The sequence below is a fragment of the Cucumis melo genome, chromosome 4 (genome assembly GCF_025177605.1).
Source record: "Cucumis melo cultivar AY chromosome 4, USDA_Cmelo_AY_1.0, whole genome shotgun sequence".
In the NCBI taxonomy this organism is placed as follows: domain Eukaryota; kingdom Viridiplantae; phylum Streptophyta; class Magnoliopsida; order Cucurbitales; family Cucurbitaceae; genus Cucumis; species Cucumis melo.
In genome coordinates, this window is record NC_066860.1 from 16,731,403 (window position 1) to 16,749,148 (window position 17,746).

Below are 17,746 nucleotides of genomic sequence, written 5' to 3' on the forward strand. Positions count from 1 at the left end.
AATTCCTTTTGTAATAATGATGATGGGGACTAAAATAATTTTCTTTAGTAAATTTAAATTTTAGGTCAAATTAAATTACAAAGTTTATTTATTAGTCTCCTATGTTGTTAAACCTTCTCTTTCAATTAAATTTAGGTCTCATATTTAAGTTATCTATCTTCTTCAAATTATTGTATAGTCATACCAATTTCAACCACAAGTTTCTCTAATAATTTTGGTTGGAAATGATATATTTATTATTTACACCTTTAAACATAGGCTGTACGTAAAATTTTGGTTATATCTCATTTTTGTTTATATATTTCAAAGTTTATTCAATTATAGTTCCTACGCATTCGATTATCCAATTTTAATTAACATACTTTCAACATATTTATATATGGTATTTTCTTGTGAGAAAATTATTATTATTGTTTAGCCAATTTTGATAAAAAAAATAAATAATAATTTTGTGAAACTAAGATTTATTGAAAATTCTTCAACAATTAATAATATATAATCCAATAGGCAAAATAGTATTTTAACATAAATTTTTTTTAATTTTAACTTATATTATTATGAATTTGACATTTTAAAGGATGACGAAAAAGAGACTCAAACTTTTAGGGAATGGAGTCAAATCAAAAAATTTAACTCGAGTCTTCGATAAGACTATGAGGTAGGGATGGAGAAGGGATTCCTACACTATCCCCAATTTTTCAACCCTAGGACGTGTCATGTTTTAGACCCCGAACTCGACCAACCCTAGGATTAGAATTTTGATAAACCTATAAAATGTATTTGAGGAAAGAGTTATAGAGAAAGTGTTATGATACTATCTATTTCACATGTTTGTTTATGAGATTTCATTCCGACATTTATGTTCACATCAATTTAAGAGATCTCTCTAAAATTGTAACAATAATAAAATGGCTTAATTGATTTCTAAATTAATATTAAGTATTTATTATTAATAATTTTATTTAATTATTATTATTATTATTATTATTATTATTATTATTATTATTATTATTTTATTATTATTATTATTATTATTATTATCATTATTAAGCCGAGTTAATAAACTTCAACTAATATCTTTAGTATTAATAGTTTATATTATCTTTAACTATTTAATATAGACTATTATTGTTAGGTATAAATATTCTAATTAGTTTACATTGATTTAATTATTTGTGTATTAATTAAGTTAATTGTGTTTAATTTAAAAGTATTCTTTTTATTTTTTTATTTATTTGATAAATAAATAATTAATATCACAATAAATTAACTTATGTTAGATTTAATTAATCTCTAGTGCTAACTAATTATTTGATTTTATTTTCTACCCATTATTGACTACAGATATTTTACTTCTAGATATTAAGTAGTGTGTATATAAAAAAACAGACATTAATCCAGACGTTTAATATCTATATTCATGATATACTGTACACATATACAATTTTTTATGAATAATTTATAGTCGTGGTTTTCTTCCAATGATTAAAAAATCAAAATATATATTTATTCATGGAAAAAGTGCAACCTACTTCTATCTTTGTTATATTAAAAGTGTTGATAATAAAAATTTCGTATTCAATAATCAATAGATGTGTTCTTATAAACATATATCTAAAAACAAATCACTTTTTTTTTTTTTTTCAGATTTTATGAAATCTCCTTACAAACTATTTATATTTTTCTTTGAGTCCCCATCTACATTTTCATAATACCATATGATAAAAGGAATTTTAGAAGGATAACATAGGATGAAAGAACATACGGTTATTAATATTATTCCATGTGTCAAATTACTATTGATAATTGTATCTTTTTGTTTTTCATTATAAAGTCTTGTTTATTCAAATGGACTTTAATGCTTATTTTAACTATGTATTTTTTTTTAAATAATTACTCTATATTATTTAATTTATTTTGTATATTTTTGTGCAACATTTTTTATAAGGAAATTACCAAAAATAGAATATTTGATAAAGTATAATTTACCTTTCATATAAAAATCAAAATTTTATCTTTTAGTAATTTTGTTATATGAAGTGTGAATAGTTTAAGTAGTTTGTGGATTTTTTCTATTTTAAAAAAAAAAAAAATCTTTTTCTATATATTTCTTTAATTGTTAATCTATAAAATAAACTATGATCTTATCATTGAAAGTTAACTCATATAACAAGAAAGAATTAAATAAGCTCTGAATAACAGATTGGTTTAAATATAAGTTGATCAACAGATTGGTTTCTGATTAACATGTCAACATTTAATCATAATCCATAACCAAAATCATTCTTAACATATATGTTAACAGTAATATAAATGTAATTTCTATTTAATTTATTTATGATATCGAGGTGTTAATTATTGATAAAATATTGTTGAATTTGTTTGTGTATAAAATAAAAAACAAAAACAAATGGTTCATGAATCTAAATTTGTCTTTATATGATTAAAATTACGTAATTGAAAGTTGGATAAATAGATGTGTTTAAAAAGTTGATAATACACAGAGGTAAGGTGTGAAATCAACACTGCCCATCAGCGTAAAAATAAATAAATAAATCCACCGAACTTTCTTGAAGAAATAAAATACATTACATTTTTAACTTTATACTAATAGTTATTAAATAAATAAACAAAATACAAAAACATCCATGAAAACGTGGGCTCTAAACTCCCCTTTTTTTTAGTACTGTTTTTTAAATAAATGTATTAGATCATGAATGGTTAATTAACATCAACCACACTTTAAATATTATTTGTTTATTTGTCTTTGTGTTTGTCCAAATGAGACGAAATAAATAATAATTAAAAAAATGGTAAATTACAAGTAGTAATAATAATAATAAGAAGAAGAAGAAGAAAAGGGAAATACTTTAGGAGGTTCGAAAGCTGCGACACGATCCGGGATACGTGGCACCGAAGCCGAGGAGGTCAGCCGCCAAAAAACGCCGTCGTTGGACACTGCCCCGCTGCTACAGTCGCGTAGCGGAGGGCACCACTCACGCGCTAAACCTAAACTTGTGTAACGGAATGGCTGACGGCGTTGGTGATGGGGTTATGGGTAAGGGCGAATGGAAGGTGGAGATTTCTTTGGTTCTTTTTTTTTTTTTTTTTTAATAATTTGAATTATGTGTAATTTGAGATTATTTTTTTTCTTTTTTTTGTTGTTGTTTGATGTTATAAATGCATAGTTGGGATTGTGGTTGAGTTCACGTTTTTGCATTAAATGAGAAGGGTTCATTCAAAATTCAAGTATGGGGTTTCAAATTTATTGGACTAAGTGCCACTCTTTTTTGCTTTTATTTACCATTTTTGGTTTTTTTCTTCTCTTTTCTTTTCTAACCTTGAAGGAATAAACTCTAAATTTTTATTCTTTTTTCCTTTTTAATTAAATTAAATGTATAAATCTAAAATCAATATCAATGGATGATTGATAAACAAGAAACAAACTATAGAGACAAGGAAAAAGGAAAACCAACGACTCTTATTTTGAATAACGATCTCAAAAGGCAAAAAAGAATACCATAAAGCTAGAAAAAAAAGGGAAAATTAAAAACTTGTCATCCATATTTAAATTAAATATATGGTAGAATGATTGAATATTACCCAGATTTATATTGAAGTTTTACTAAAATTACAATGAAAATATGGATAAAATATTGATTTTGATGGATATTTTTGAAAAAAATAAAAACACAAATACTTTTTTTTAGGATTAAGATATTTCTATTATTTGTATTATATAAATAGTAACGTCTTGATGTTTATTTGTCGTGTTTTATGAATTTTATATAGAACCCATGAAAACGTAGAAATGTCGACACATGATTGTTACGTAGAGGTTGTGAAAAATCTATTTTGTTTAATTTAGTGTATATGTAGGTATAAACACAAAGAGTATGGGATGAACCCTAGCTAGATCCACCCTTTGGAGAAAATATAGGAGAGAGACTTCACTCATAGTTGGGCACATATTCATTTATTATCCATTTGAAAACACTTTGGGACCAATCCTTTCTTAGTGTATATGATAGGAAGCCTTTAAATCTAACGACACTAAACAACACCTAAACCTATAGACCTACTCTTATGGTGGGGAGATCTCCAAGTTGTTAAAACACATTTCATCTATAATTATTTCAACCGATTTTAATTACAACTAAGATCTTTTTAGACACTTTATGACACGAAATCGTAGAATGTCCCAACACCAAACAAGACTCATACTTTTTAAATATGTTAAGGATAATTCAAAATGTACATTTGGTACACATTAAAAACATATACACTTTTCTTGTAATTTTGAGAGAGGATCATTAACACTCGCTTTCCATAGATACAAGCGAAAGACAAATATCCCCTCTTTTGATGGTCTTTATCAAATCATTTTGGGACATTTTAATATGAATTTTTTTTTTTTTTTTGACAATTACCATCCTTCAAGTTTATTAATTTTAGTAAGTGGTTTCTAATCATGTTTAATTCAAAGAAGTAAAAATCATCGTCGATATTTCATGATTTGAATTTGAGGTTTTTATATACTTTTTTTTTTCTACGTAGTTTCATTAACAATCATTTATAAATATTAGAGAAAGGTAACTTGAAGAAGACTAAACCAATTTATTTAATATTTTTCTTATTTTAGAACTCCAAAGCACTTTGGCTCAAAAATTTAGGGAAAGCTTTATATATATATTGATAATCAAAGCCACACTTTTCCCAATATAGCTAATAATGTTACATTATGGTACGGTCACATGAAAAGTGCATCCATTCAAATTAGATGATTCCATTCACCTTTTTTTCCCCCAAAAACCACACTCCTCATATTTTTGTTTTTAATCAACCAAACCTTTAATTCAAATCAAACATTTAAAAATAACTTTAATGGGTCCCATTTATTTCTTCCAAGTATATTCCAAAAATATAGAGAGGAAAAAAGGTCCTCTCTCTCTCTCTCTCTGTCTCACAAGAGGCAGAGGCACAAGAGGCTTAAGAGAAATGAACTCAAAATTTGAGGGGGAGTGTTAGTTTTGTAATTAGAATGACATAGGAGGGCATTATGAAAATTTAAGAAACTAAAAACTTCATTGGGCAAAAATGGCAGAAGAAAGTGATTGAGGTGCAGGCTGAGACATGCTTGCATTTGCACAGTGTGAGATTATCTTTGTATTCATTCTACCTATTCCTACACCCCCTTCTCTTCTTTCCCTCTAAATTTCACTTTTTGAATTTAACACAACTCTACCTTTTGTTTTTACTTACTTGGATTCTATAAACTTGGTGTTACCATCGTACCTCCCAAAAAAAAAAAAAAAAAAAAACCTAGTCGAAATTGATTAGTGTTGGTTTGAAAAAACTCTAAAATCGAAAATTTCTAATAAGTAATTCAAAGAACTGACTTTTACTAAATCAATTATCGTCAATTTAGTCAAATATTACAAAAATTATTAAACGGTAGATTCTATTGTTGATAGACTTCTACCAACTATATGGGTTTATGATTACTATATGTCAAAAGTATAATCTTAATTTTTACTATACTTGCGAATATTTTTAATTTAATTGTTATATTTGTCACTGTTTCTCTTAATCTTCAACCAGTTAAAACGTTATGATACAAACAGGGGTGGTAGTAGATTTGAATTTTGAGAAAGTATTGTTAACATAAAGTTAGAATCATATGAAAGATTAGGATAAAATGTAATAAAAGTTTGTGAGGGGTTATGATTGTGATACTGATTATGATATTATCTTCCCTTGTGAATGACCCGACTTTTGTAAGAGAGGGTAGTTTCAAAATTTCTTTATCCTCAACCTCCTCTCTCTCTCTCTCTCTCTCTTAACAGACACACACACACCACAAAGCTGATTGATTGTTCTTTTCACACAACAATTTCTCTCTCTTCAATCTCTCAAAAAAAAGTTTTGTACTTATTATCTCAAAAAGGTTTTTCTGGGCTCAGGGTTGGGTGGAGGTGGTTGGCATTGGCACAAATACAAGAGAGAAGGAAAAAAAAAAAAAAACCAATTTATGTTTTGGGTTTTCATTACTCTGTTTTCCTTTTCCCTTACAAAATTCAATCTATCCTCTCTTTTCGGACCCATTTTGGCTTCTTTCTGTGACTCTGCTGGCTTGACGTGAAAGAAGAAGGAGACCCATCAGAGGGAAGAGGAGGGAAAAAGTTATCCCTCGCTAAGATTTGGATAACAAGTTGTTTCTGGGTTTTGTTTTGTGTTTGTTTTGAGCAGCTTCTTTTTGGGTTCTGTTTCGATTCAAGATTTTTTTGGGGGGTTTTCAATCGGATGGTGGATTTGAGCGGTGAGTTTAAAATTATTGCTGTGTGCATTTTGATGAATGTTGAATGGTTTTGCTGACAATGGATCTTTATTTCTTTCTTGTTTGATTTTTGTTCCCCCCTACATTTTTTTTTCTTTTATCCCTAGCTTTTTGGCTTTGATCAGATTTGATGAAGTTTTGTTTGAGCTGATTGAGTTTATTTTCCAGCTGGGTTCTGTGTGAAGTGATTCGCCTCTCATTCATTGCACATCAACGAGAGGTGGTTTCTGTCACGTCACTGCATCGTTCCTATTTTGGTTGGACCTTAGAAGTGAAACATATTGTTGTCTGAAGCATCTTTTTTACTGAATTCCCTCAAATCCCTGTTGAGTGGGAGAGCCATTTTTGGTGATTTGAAAGCTCAGAGGAAGGTGCTTAGTTCAAAATGAATAGAGAAATCAACTCTGCATGTGGGTTTGCTTTCCTTTTTTTGTTTGTAGTTTGTTGCCAATTATCTTCTGATTTTCTCTGTTTTTAAGTTGCACAAGTGTTAAAGAGAATTTTGAATATCAGAATGTTCAAAATTATGCTATGAAATACTGATTAAGATATAATGAAAGGGTGGTAATGTATGTAAATTGGTGTGAAAAAGGTCGTGTCATTGTAGGCTCAGGTTTTACTGGCCTGAATTGTGAGCATGTCGGTCGTGAACATAACTTGAATCCAACATTGTGGGGCAGATCAATAATGCACATGTTTCTGGGTTTGGTCTTCAGCCATGTCTTTGAGCAGCATTGGCGGTATCTGCTTCTTGAGGTGTAAGAATTGACTTTCTAAAGTGTAATAATTTCGACGAAACGACGAGGTAATGAGTCGGGATCTGAAGCGAGGAAAGCAGGACAAAGGTTCTGATGATGTCCAGAAGGTGATTGTTGCAGTGAAGGCTTCCAAAGAAATTCCTAAAACTGCACTGGTTTGGGCGTTGACTCATGTTGTTCAAATTGGAGATTGCATAACTCTGTTGGTTGTTGTCCCTTCTCAAAGCTCTGGTAAATTTCTCCCTTTCCCTCATTTTGATTTATGCAAATACTAAAGCATTTAGTGTTGATCCAACCTTGGTTTCCTCTTATATTCTTCATGTCCCGTTCTTGGTCAATCCTTTGTTCATCTTCCTCTGCCGGTTGTCTGCCTTTAACTGTTCTCTGGCAATCTTGTCACTTAGTTTCTGCTTCTTATCAAACACGTTTCCAGATCTTTAGATTAGAAGGTGTTCCAGTGTTATTAGATCTTCTTTATCTTCTTTCTCATTAATGTAGAGGCTTGACATGTTCCTAATGGTTGTTCAGAAAGAAAAAAAAGGAAGTTCTATTTAGGAAAACGGAATCTGGCCACTCCAATAGTTTATTATGCTCAATTAGTAGATGGATTAATAACAGCATCTTATCCTTCAGGTAGAAAATTCTGGGGTTTTCCGAGATTTGCTGGGGATTGTGCAAGTGGTCACAAGAAAGCTCATTCTGGAACAAGCTCGGAGCTGAAATGTGATATTACTGATTCCTGTTCACAGATGATCCTTCAGCTTCATGATGTTTATGATCCAAATAAGGTTATAACATTGGCTTCCTTTTACTGCTTTTCCCATGTCTAAAGATTAATTACTCCAATTAGATGACATGTTTCTTGAAATTGAACTTTTTCTTTTGCAGATAAATGTGAAAATTAAAATTGTTTCGGGGTCACCAAGTGGGGCTGTAGCTGCTGAGGCCAAGAGAGCTCAAGCTAGCTGGGTTGTATTGGACAAGTAATTCTCTCTTCTGCTCTCTTCTTAGTTCTCTCAATTCTAATTTTTGCTTCTATGTTTGTGGATTTTGTCTCTCTACGACTTGTAATACTATTTTCTAATTGTTTCAGACAGCTCAAACACGAGGAGAAATGTTGCATGGAAGAGTTACAGTGCAACATTGTGGTAATGAAACGATCACAACCAAAAGTTCTTCGTTTGAACCTGGTTGGGTCTCCAAAGAAGGAACCAGAAGTTCCCTCTCCGTCACCTTCTGATATAGATGAAGGGTCTGAAAGCCATCAAAAAGAAAATACTGATCCTCTAGATTTCATACGGGGACCAGTTGTGACTCCCAGTAGCAGTCCAGAATTGGGCACACCTTTTACCGCTACTGAAGCTGGAACATCATCAGTGTCAAGCTCAGATCCTGGAACTTCACCATTTTTCAACTCTGAAATGAATGGAGACACAAAGAAGGAGGAATTGTTTGTTATAAAGGAGAATAAAGAACTTGATGCTGCTAGTTCAGACTCAGATATTGAGAATTTATCTGTGTCGTCTGCAAGTTTAAGATTCCAACCATGGATGACAGAGTTTCTAAGTTCTCATCTTCAATCCTCACAACACATTAGTGGAAGATCACAGAGATGTGATGATAGGAATCAAGCGTCAACAAGAAATTCTTTTCTACTGAAGTCTTCTAAACATGACAGAGAATCAAGTATTGGAATGTCAAGCCATAGAAGTGACAATGATTTTCATGGGGACGTACGAGATGCAGTTTCATTATCCAGGAACACGCCACCAGGCCCTCCTCCATTATGTTCAATATGCCAACACAAGGCACCGGTTTTTGGAAAGCCTCCAAGGTGGTTCAGCTATGCTGAGCTGGAGCTTGCTACCGGTGGATTTTCACAAGCTAACTTTTTGGCTGAAGGAGGTTATGGATCTGTTCACAGAGGGGTACTCCCAGATGGACAGGTGGTCGCTGTCAAGCAGCACAAACTAGCTAGTTCTCAGGGAGACCTTGAATTTTGTTCAGAAGTCGAAGTTCTTAGCTGTGCACAGCATCGAAACGTTGTTATGTTGATTGGCTTTTGTATAGAGGAGAAGAGAAGGTTGTTGGTGTATGAATACATCTGCAATGGTTCATTGGATTCTCATTTATATGGTAATATTTTGACTTCAACCCATTGAAAAATACACATCTAGTTTCTGCATGTATATTTCAAATACAAAATCCCACTTATATTGAAATAGATTACATTTCCAAATTCTGGATTTCCTTTCTAGGGTTTTATATGAGTACACAGATGCAATGGAAGAATCCTCTCATTTCCTCCTACACTTGTTTTTTTTCCTACGCAACAGTTCATTTTTCATGTGAATCAGTGATCTAAGATAAATTCGATGAATTGCCCATGTTTGTAATTATTATATTTTTTATTTCGGTTTTTGGTTAAATGTTTTTGTGAGTAAGTTTCAAGGTGCATTTTCAGGACGCCAACAAGAGTCACTTGAATGGTCTGCACGGCAAAAAATTGCTGTGGGAGCTGCAAGGGGGTTACGATATCTCCACGAAGAATGTAGAGTTGGTTGCATTGTTCATCGAGATATGCGGCCAAACAACATTCTTATCACACATGATTTTGAACCACTAGTATGAAAACTTCCAATCCTTTAACTGCTTTATGTGTATTCAATCTTCCATCACAAACAGCGACCATTTCAGATATCTATCAAACTGCTTTGTACTGCCTTCCTCTCTATATATCCAATAACTCAATCAAGAATAAACAATGTGGCTACCAATTTCTTTTTCAAATTCTGGGGGCCGGTGTTGTCGAATATATTTACCGCTGAATGCATCTCAAATTATATTACAGATAGAGAGTAGTCCATGAAAATTTGTGTTCTTTTACATCTTAGGATGCTAGAATTGATCAAGGTTCTACATTTCTTCTGGGACACTGCCTAAGTTTCATTCTTTTTCTACCAGGTTGGAGATTTTGGCCTTGCAAGGTGGCAGCCTGACGGAGATACCGGTGTTGAAACAAGAGTTATCGGAACATTTGGGTAGACATTAAATCATATCTCGTACCTTTCTCTATCACGTATCTTTCACATATTGTATTGAACACAATTATTTTCTGTGGTTAAGGTATTTGGCTCCAGAATATGCTCAAAGTGGCCAAATCACAGAAAAAGCTGATGTTTATTCCTTCGGGGTGGTACTGGTGGAGCTAATTACTGGAAGAAAAGCCGTCGACCTTAGTCGGCCGAAAGGTCAACAGTGTCTCACTGAATGGGTATGGTTATTGAGTGAATATAGTTTTGGAAAAAGCTTAGCACTCTAGTTTTCATTTCTAACGTTCAATATCTTCCTAGTTTATCAAACTTTCAAAAGGTACCATTGGTAACTGCTTATCCTTGATTTTCCCAAATCAGGCGCGCCCCCTGCTGGATGAATTTCTCATTGATGAACTAATTGATCCAAGGCTAGGAAATAGCTTTGCAGAGCATGAAGTGTACTGTATGCTGCATGCTGCATCATTATGCATCCGAAGAGATCCCAACGCAAGGCCTCGTATGTCACAGGTGAGATACCAAGTCTAAAACAGTCTGACTAAAAACAACTTTGACTCATCGTAGCACTTCTCTATTTTCTGATACATTGTCCTATCGGTCCATGAATGTTAAGGAGACCACTGGATATGTTTTGAAGGTGAAGAGTCTTGTGTAAGTAGATTTGATCACTACTTTTTCACTCGCCTCCCAGAAATAAAAAATTCTAACTTCTGAAAGATATTATGTTGCTAATTAGGGAAGAATTTCTAGAATAAGAATATGGAGTTGGTACAACACAATCCCAATGACGTAGAATGCAAAATGTCTAGAAGTTAGTGAAGGAGTACTGGTCCCTTCATGACAACTAATAGAGTGGCCAATTTAGATGCAATGCAACCCATCTTTTATTCAAATGCCAACCCCCTATTTTGTATTATTTCAATAGGAGAAAAAGATGAGGGACTACTGAAACAAACTTTTATCAGTATCTTGAATTGGAGGCATCAAATATGATGGACCACCATTTTCTCTAGATTTGACAATTCATTTTTCTATTTTCAACTGTCAAGGTTTTGCGGATTCTGGAAGGCGACCTCGTCATGGATGCTAATTACTTGTCCACTCCCGGATACGATGTGGGAAACCGGAGTGGTCGGATGTGGACTGAGCAACAGCAGCAGGCACAAAACTACAGTGGCTTGTTATCGGACGAGACTGTAGAAAGGTTCAATGAAAAGGTGTGTGTTGAAAGTTTAAGACCAGGTTACTGGGAAAGAGACAAGACAAGGAGGACTTCAAGTGGAAGTGCATTGTAAAGTGGCTCAGCATTCTTAAGATATACATTGCACCCTTTAGTCTGCTGAATTTGTACTTCCCCAATTAATTTTTTTGGGTAATTATTTTTTCCTCATTATAAACTTTTGGTTTGTGTATAGTAGTAGTATTAGTAAGTGAAAAATATGGTGGGGGTTTTTTTTGTAAGTTTTGTAGGGAAAAATAGAGTAGTAGCAGTAAAGGCCTATATGGCCATTTTCCAACTTCACATATGAAGATGCTTTTATTTTTTATTTTTACCAAATCAATGAAGTTTGTTTCTCTGTCTAATAACTTTACCCCTCCATTGTCCATTCTCACTCGATCTCTTTTGTGGGTGTTGATAGAGATGAATCATAGCCATGGAAGCTTTATATCAACTAGATTCATGCTGGTTGAACCACTACCAGTATTTTCTTGTTCTTGTGCTTGTTTGGTTGTGTTTGGTTATATGAATGAATGTTATTTGAGGTAGAGATAGATTTTCTTTTTCTTCAAATTCATAAGATTACCATTCCTATATATATTAAAAAATAAAATAAAATAGAAAGAATTACAATGGAGGGTAGAGAAAAAAGCTTCAATGATTGACAACCATACAAATAAAATCAACCTTTTTGTAATGAATAAAATCAAACTTTGATTATTGTGAGGATTCATTTAGTTGCTATGGCTTGTAATATGATCAGACTTTTTAGTAATGATGCCCCCTTTGCACTCATAATTTACGAAGAATCGACATATAGCATGTTACATTGTTACTATAGTTTTAATGAATGACGCAACTTTTTATAGAGAAGCCTCATGCTATAATTATTGCTTTCTAACAAAATTTACTCTTTTGTGTCTATTTAATCTGGGACCATCAAACATGTATTAGAGTATTAGATTTTGAAGTACAGAGTATAAAAACTTTGAACCTCCGTTGTAGGTATGTGAATGTTTATTAATGCCATTAATAACTAAGGTTAGGAATTAATTTTTTTCATTGTTTTAAAGAAACGAGAGAGGGCACCGATGGATCTTTGGACAGGCCAATTTGACCAAATCACATCTAGATAACATATAAATATATATATATATATATATATATATATATATATATATATATATATATATATATATATATATATATATATATATATATATATATATATATATAACTGTTTGAATATTATATACACTACAAATACAAAATTCTAATTCTTATCAAAAGAGATGACAAGTTTAGACATATTGTTGATATATGTTTAATATTAATGTTGTGCAAAGGAGAAATAGTTTTATTATATTAATACCCCCCTTGTTATTTCCACCATCAATTGATTAATATATCATCCCTTTTTCTTTTGGATGTATTGTTTTGGAATTACATACACTTTTCTCTCTAAGATATGGCAATCGGCCAACATATCTTCTTTGAAAATAATTGCAAAATGATAATAATAAAAGGTAATCTTGGTTAAAGTACAAATAACCCCTCGTTCTTAAAGGTCTATAACACTACCCTAGTAAAAATTTTAATTAAAATTTTGAATGAAAATTAGCATGTAAAATAAATGCAACAATGACTACAATAATGTGATTTGTTTGAATCTCAAAATTCAATTCAATTTCAAGTCACAACCACAACACTATTTCAATTTTTAGTTTCCATCCTACACTATTTCAATGTTAGTTTTGAAGGAAGGAGGAAAGTAATGTTACAAACTTTTTAGAGAATGCCAGTGTCAACGAAAAGGTTTACCAATGCTTTTTATTAATATATCAATTTCTTCGTTTGCTGCATCTAATCAAATTTAAATCAAAACCTAAAATGTATCTTTTTCCAAGTTAACCATTCAAAACAATGCATATATACATACATACAAATATAAATGATAGGAACAAGGAAATTCGAAACACAAACCCTTTAATATAATGAGTATATTCACCTTGACAAAATAAAAGATTTCATGTTGTAGGATCTAAATAAGGATATTTTGCACAATGTAAAATTTAAATCTAAAAACGTCGTCAGAATTGGTACTTTGTAGCGGCGTGACCCATAAACTTGAGTTCGTTACTCCTACTCTCAAACATAACAAAAATGTAATATAAGAAAATGACCCTAAAGAAGGTTAATTGCATAATAACTCAATTTCATAAACCAACTAAAGAAGATAGTTCTAATTAGACTAGAAGAAAAAGACATTGTTGAGTTTTCCAATTCAGAAACAAACACAAAAATGTCAAGAATTACAAACCTTACAGATTAAATTACAACACAAAACAAAAAACAAAATGAAGAAGAAGAAGAAGAAACCCTATTTGCATTACAAGAATGGAAAATGAAAAATTAAGAGGAATTCGAGAACGGAAATCGAATAGCATAATTTCATCAAATTTTCAATTGACAAAAAGAACAGAGATGGATCATCGTAAGAAGAAATCACAAGAAGAAGATGGAATTAACCTCTACAATTAACAACACTAATCAGTTCCGATCACGATCCAGGCGCAATCAATCCAGTAGCTTCTTCTTCATCCAAGTAAAGATTATCGGTCTTCCTAACAGCCGCGTGAGCCAAAACAACGGCAGCGCCAACGAGCAAAGCGATGAGAATGTTGGGAGTAGCGTTAGTCAAGAACAAGAATCCGATGGTGAGAAGGGAGAGGATGAGGAGAATGATCCAATCTTCAATAACGCGGCCGGCCAGAATGAGAGGCTGATCGCGGAGGAAGTAGAGGAAAAGCCAGAGAGATAACATGAGGAAGAGGACGAGGAGAGAAATAGGATGCCAGAGGAGGGAGAGGAAGAGGATAACGAGGACGACAATGGCGTAGTTCATACGGAAGTAAGCGAGGTTGAATTTGATGCGAGAGAGAGTGTCGTGGAGGTTAGAAGGGAGAGCGAAGGAGCGATAGTCGGCGATTTGACGCCATGGACGGCGGTGACCGAGGCCGTCTTTGAAACGCTGTTTGGCGCGGGAGATGTATTCGAGGTTGGCGGCGGCGGCGGAAGAGGTGGGAATGGTGCCGTAATTGGTCATGGTAATGGTGGCCGGAGAGAGGCGGGAGAGGGATTGAAATTGGGGATTGTAAGAGATGAAGAAAATGAATTGGGGGATCTGAGGAATGGAAACTTTGACGCCCCAATCAAATAATAAATTCCCTCAATTTTTCTTTTCTTTCCTTTTTAATTCTTATATTAATATTAAGTTTCTTTTTTTTTTTTTCTACTCTTATTATTTATTTTCCTAAAATACACTTTTTATTTTTATTTTTATGAAAAAACAAAATAAATAGAAATTCTACTTAACAAATTTATAAACATATCCACCTAATCTATTTATCTTGCTTCTCAACTAAAATTACTTTTAACATTTTCACATTTCTAACAATTTCAATCTTTTTTTTTTTTTTAAAAAAAAAAATCAATTGTTTATTAGATATACTTCTTTTTTTCTTATATAAAACTATAAACTTTCTCTTATAAAAATAAAAAACTTCTAAATTTATAGTTTTGAAAGTTTAGAGAGTAAATAGATATAAAATCTAAAGTTTAGGAACTAAATTTATAATTTAACTACATAAAACTAATGGACGTAGAGTTACTAGATTTAAAAAGTTTCAATCTTTTAACTATTTAATTTAGAGATTGTTCCCAAACTAAGGTTTTAAAGTATTATTTTTAGTTTTCAAATTGATAGGATGGAATTTTGCTATCGTTATCAAACATATAAAGTTTGAAAGAAAGGTTTAATCATTAGAACATGACATAAATATGTCTTTCAATTTTTATATGTTATGTGCCATTCGTATTTTTTCAAGAAGTAATTTCAAAGTTCAAGATTTTAAAAGATAAAAGTTTTGAACTCTAAGCGTAAAATTGAAATCTACAATCTTTTTATAGTAAATTTTCGCAATAAATATCAAATTATTTATAAAAATAGAAAAAAAAAAAAAAAAAGAATACTGATAGACTTCTATAATCTTTATTAATGATAGACGTATATCAATTTTCATCACCAGTAGTATCGATAATAGATTGTAGCAGTTTTAAACTTTTATTTGTTTTTATAACTAAAGATAAACTTTTATCAACATTTATCTACTATAGATTTTTAACGATTCCTATAATTGATAGGCATGTATCATTTTCTATCACGAATAGACGTTAATCAATCAAAGTCTATTTGGGACGTAAGAAGTGTATAGAATTTTAAATTTTTAAATAGTTTATTAGCTATTTTTGTATATTTAAAAGGTCACCTAACTTACAGCTATTTTATTAGTTAATTTTTGATTTAGAAAACGGTGGATTTGTTAAATACATAAATTAAAGGATAGATGTGAGGGAGTGATAGGATGATACTGTGGAATATTATCTGAAAATGAAAGGCTTTTAGAAGAAGTTGGTTTGCTTTGCTTAAAGTTTGTGAACAACCGAAGGAATAAAGAAGAATCGTTCAATACAAAAATGTCAAAGAATTTGAAGTTATCATTTAAAATTTCGGATTTTATTTTACACAAATTTCTTTATATAATATAATTCTCATTTGTGTTTAAGGTGTGAATTCCATTCATTTACGTGTCTCATTCTTTAATAATTTATTATGAAAAAACTTTATATATTAATTAAAGTGTTTAGAATAATTCCAATTTCACCGTTTGTGTGCCATTCATACTTCATATTATATATATATATATATATATATATATATATATATATATATATATATATATATATATATGTATATATATTCTTACATTTATAATCTACTCATTTAATATTAGGGTGGCCAAATAATCTTTTTTTAAAACAATAAATTTCTAAAATTTCTTTAATTAATATGAACTTAGAAAAAATATATTAATAAGAAACTTTTTATTAAAACCAAATAGTTATCCAATCAAGTTTTAATTTTGTAGTTTTTAAATCTTATCTTGATTTTAAAAATACTCTTAAAAGTTATATTAAAAAACGAAAAAGAGAAAAAGGAAAAACAGTTATCAAATATGAACTAGACTAAAAATATATATCACGATGATGATTAACTAATATCTATGATGCTTATATATATATATATATATGAAAATTAGTGTAGTCAATGGTTAAACATATATTCTTAATCTAAAATCTAAAATTACTAATTGATTCCAAGATTTGGATGGATAAAGATAAATTTAATATTATATCATTTAACATTCTCTTGACTCGTCAGCTTAAAATATGTGAAAGACACATACAAATAGAAATATGATATATTAATTGGAGAGGGAATAACAACATATGAGCTTGAAAATAGAATATCCTAAACCACACAACTCTTATACAATCTTAAATATGAATTAATCAAGTATAAAAAAAAAATGAATTGATCTAAGATCTTAACCTAGCGAGTAAATAGAAAAATCCAAATTACTATGTTGAACTAAAAATCATAACTTTTAATTCACAACAATTATTGAAGGGAGAATAAATCGTTGATATACAACTAGCAGGTTGCAATCTATTTTCAATATGTACGATTTATGGGAATGTTTGGTTGTACGTAGTTATTTTTTAGTAGTTGAGTCAATAATTATTATAGACGAGAATAATTAGGGAAGTTGATGCAAATAATGAAATGAAAAGTATAAATTAACAACGAAGTGAGAAATGTGACATAGTTAGTTAGTGCATCCAAATTGTAAGTAAATATTTTTATAATTATAATGAATAGATTAAGTTAAGAAGAATGAGAAGTAGAATATGTAATAAATGAGAAGTGATAAGCAATTGTGGTAATTAATAAATGATGATAAGATGCTTTGATAGTTATTGATTATCATTAAAAAGTGTAGTATGCTGCTAATGAAAAGGTAATTGGATAAGAAGCTTGCACGTTGGATCCCCATCCCCATCCCTTTTTAGAATTGTGTTGACAAATGGAGGGGTTATTGTTTATTTGGTTTTTTATTTGAGTTTAGGGTAACCAAAAAAGGCAAAGTTTATTTGATTGAACAAGAATGGACAAGACCAGACTAAGGTTGATTGGGGTGGGTGGGGGGACAACGTAACCCAAATTAATATAATAATAAGAAGACACCAAAGAAGAGCCCAAGAAAAGAAAAGAAAAGAAAAGAAAAGAAAAGAAAGGGACCTATTAATTACTCTTTCAACTTCCCCTTCTTCTTCTTCTTCTTGTTCTTCTTCAATGCTTACTCTTTTCCTATTCATTTTTCTTTATTATTTGGGTCAAAAAGGAAAGCGCCATTTGTACAAAAACAAATTAGTTGGCACTTTCTGTGAAAATTTGAGCCATGTGGTGGGCACATGT

General features: G+C 31.0%; 2 protein-coding genes across 5 annotated transcripts; one reads left to right on the plus strand and one right to left on the minus strand.

Annotated features, from left to right (window-relative positions):
* The first annotated feature begins 5,733 nt into the window (after nt 1-5,733).
* Nucleotides 5,734-11,735, plus strand: LOC103490012 (inactive protein kinase SELMODRAFT_444075). 4 transcript variants are annotated; one of them, XM_008449374.3, is made up of 11 exons: nt 5,734-6,319; nt 6,506-6,747; nt 7,054-7,326; nt 7,729-7,883; nt 7,984-8,078; nt 8,189-9,231; nt 9,560-9,720; nt 10,060-10,136; nt 10,222-10,369; nt 10,509-10,658; nt 11,198-11,735. In XM_008449374.3, exons 3-11 carry the CDS (start codon nt 7,146-7,148, stop codon nt 11,441-11,443), a joined length of 2,256 nt encoding a protein of 751 aa, XP_008447596.1. In that variant the 5' UTR covers nt 5,734-6,319; nt 6,506-6,747; nt 7,054-7,145; the 3' UTR covers nt 11,444-11,735. The 4 variants fall into 4 exon arrangements, with proteins under 4 accessions (XP_008447596.1, XP_050940337.1, XP_008447597.1 ...); XM_051084380.1 differs by having other exon boundaries at nt 5,814-6,319; nt 6,445-6,747; XM_008449375.3 differs by having other exon boundaries at nt 5,814-6,319; nt 7,018-7,326.
* A 1,884-nt stretch (nt 11,736-13,619) lies between these two features.
* Nucleotides 13,620-14,595, minus strand: LOC103490013 (PRA1 family protein F2-like). Its single transcript, XM_008449379.3, has one exon. It carries the CDS (start codon nt 14,471-14,473, stop codon nt 13,928-13,930), a length of 546 nt encoding a protein of 181 aa, XP_008447601.2. The 5' UTR covers nt 14,474-14,595; the 3' UTR covers nt 13,620-13,927.
* Between the last annotated feature and the right edge of the window lie 3,151 nt (nt 14,596-17,746).

Excerpts from the sequence above, each read along its gene's own strand:
- LOC103490012 (XM_008449374.3), top strand. The coding sequence starts at position 7,146 with ATGAGTCGGGATCTGAAGCGAGGAAAGCAGGACAAAGGTTCTGATGAT. Across the intron at positions 8,079-8,188 it reads AGCTGGGTTGTATTGGACAA|ACAGCTCAAACACGAGGAGA; the intron begins GTAATTCTCTCT and ends TAATTGTTTCAG. Across the intron at positions 10,659-11,197 it reads CAAGGCCTCGTATGTCACAG|GTTTTGCGGATTCTGGAAGG; the intron begins GTGAGATACCAA and ends TCAACTGTCAAG.
- LOC103490013 (XM_008449379.3), bottom strand. The coding sequence starts at position 14,473 with ATGACCAATTACGGCACCATTCCCACCTCTTCCGCCGCCGCCGCCAAC.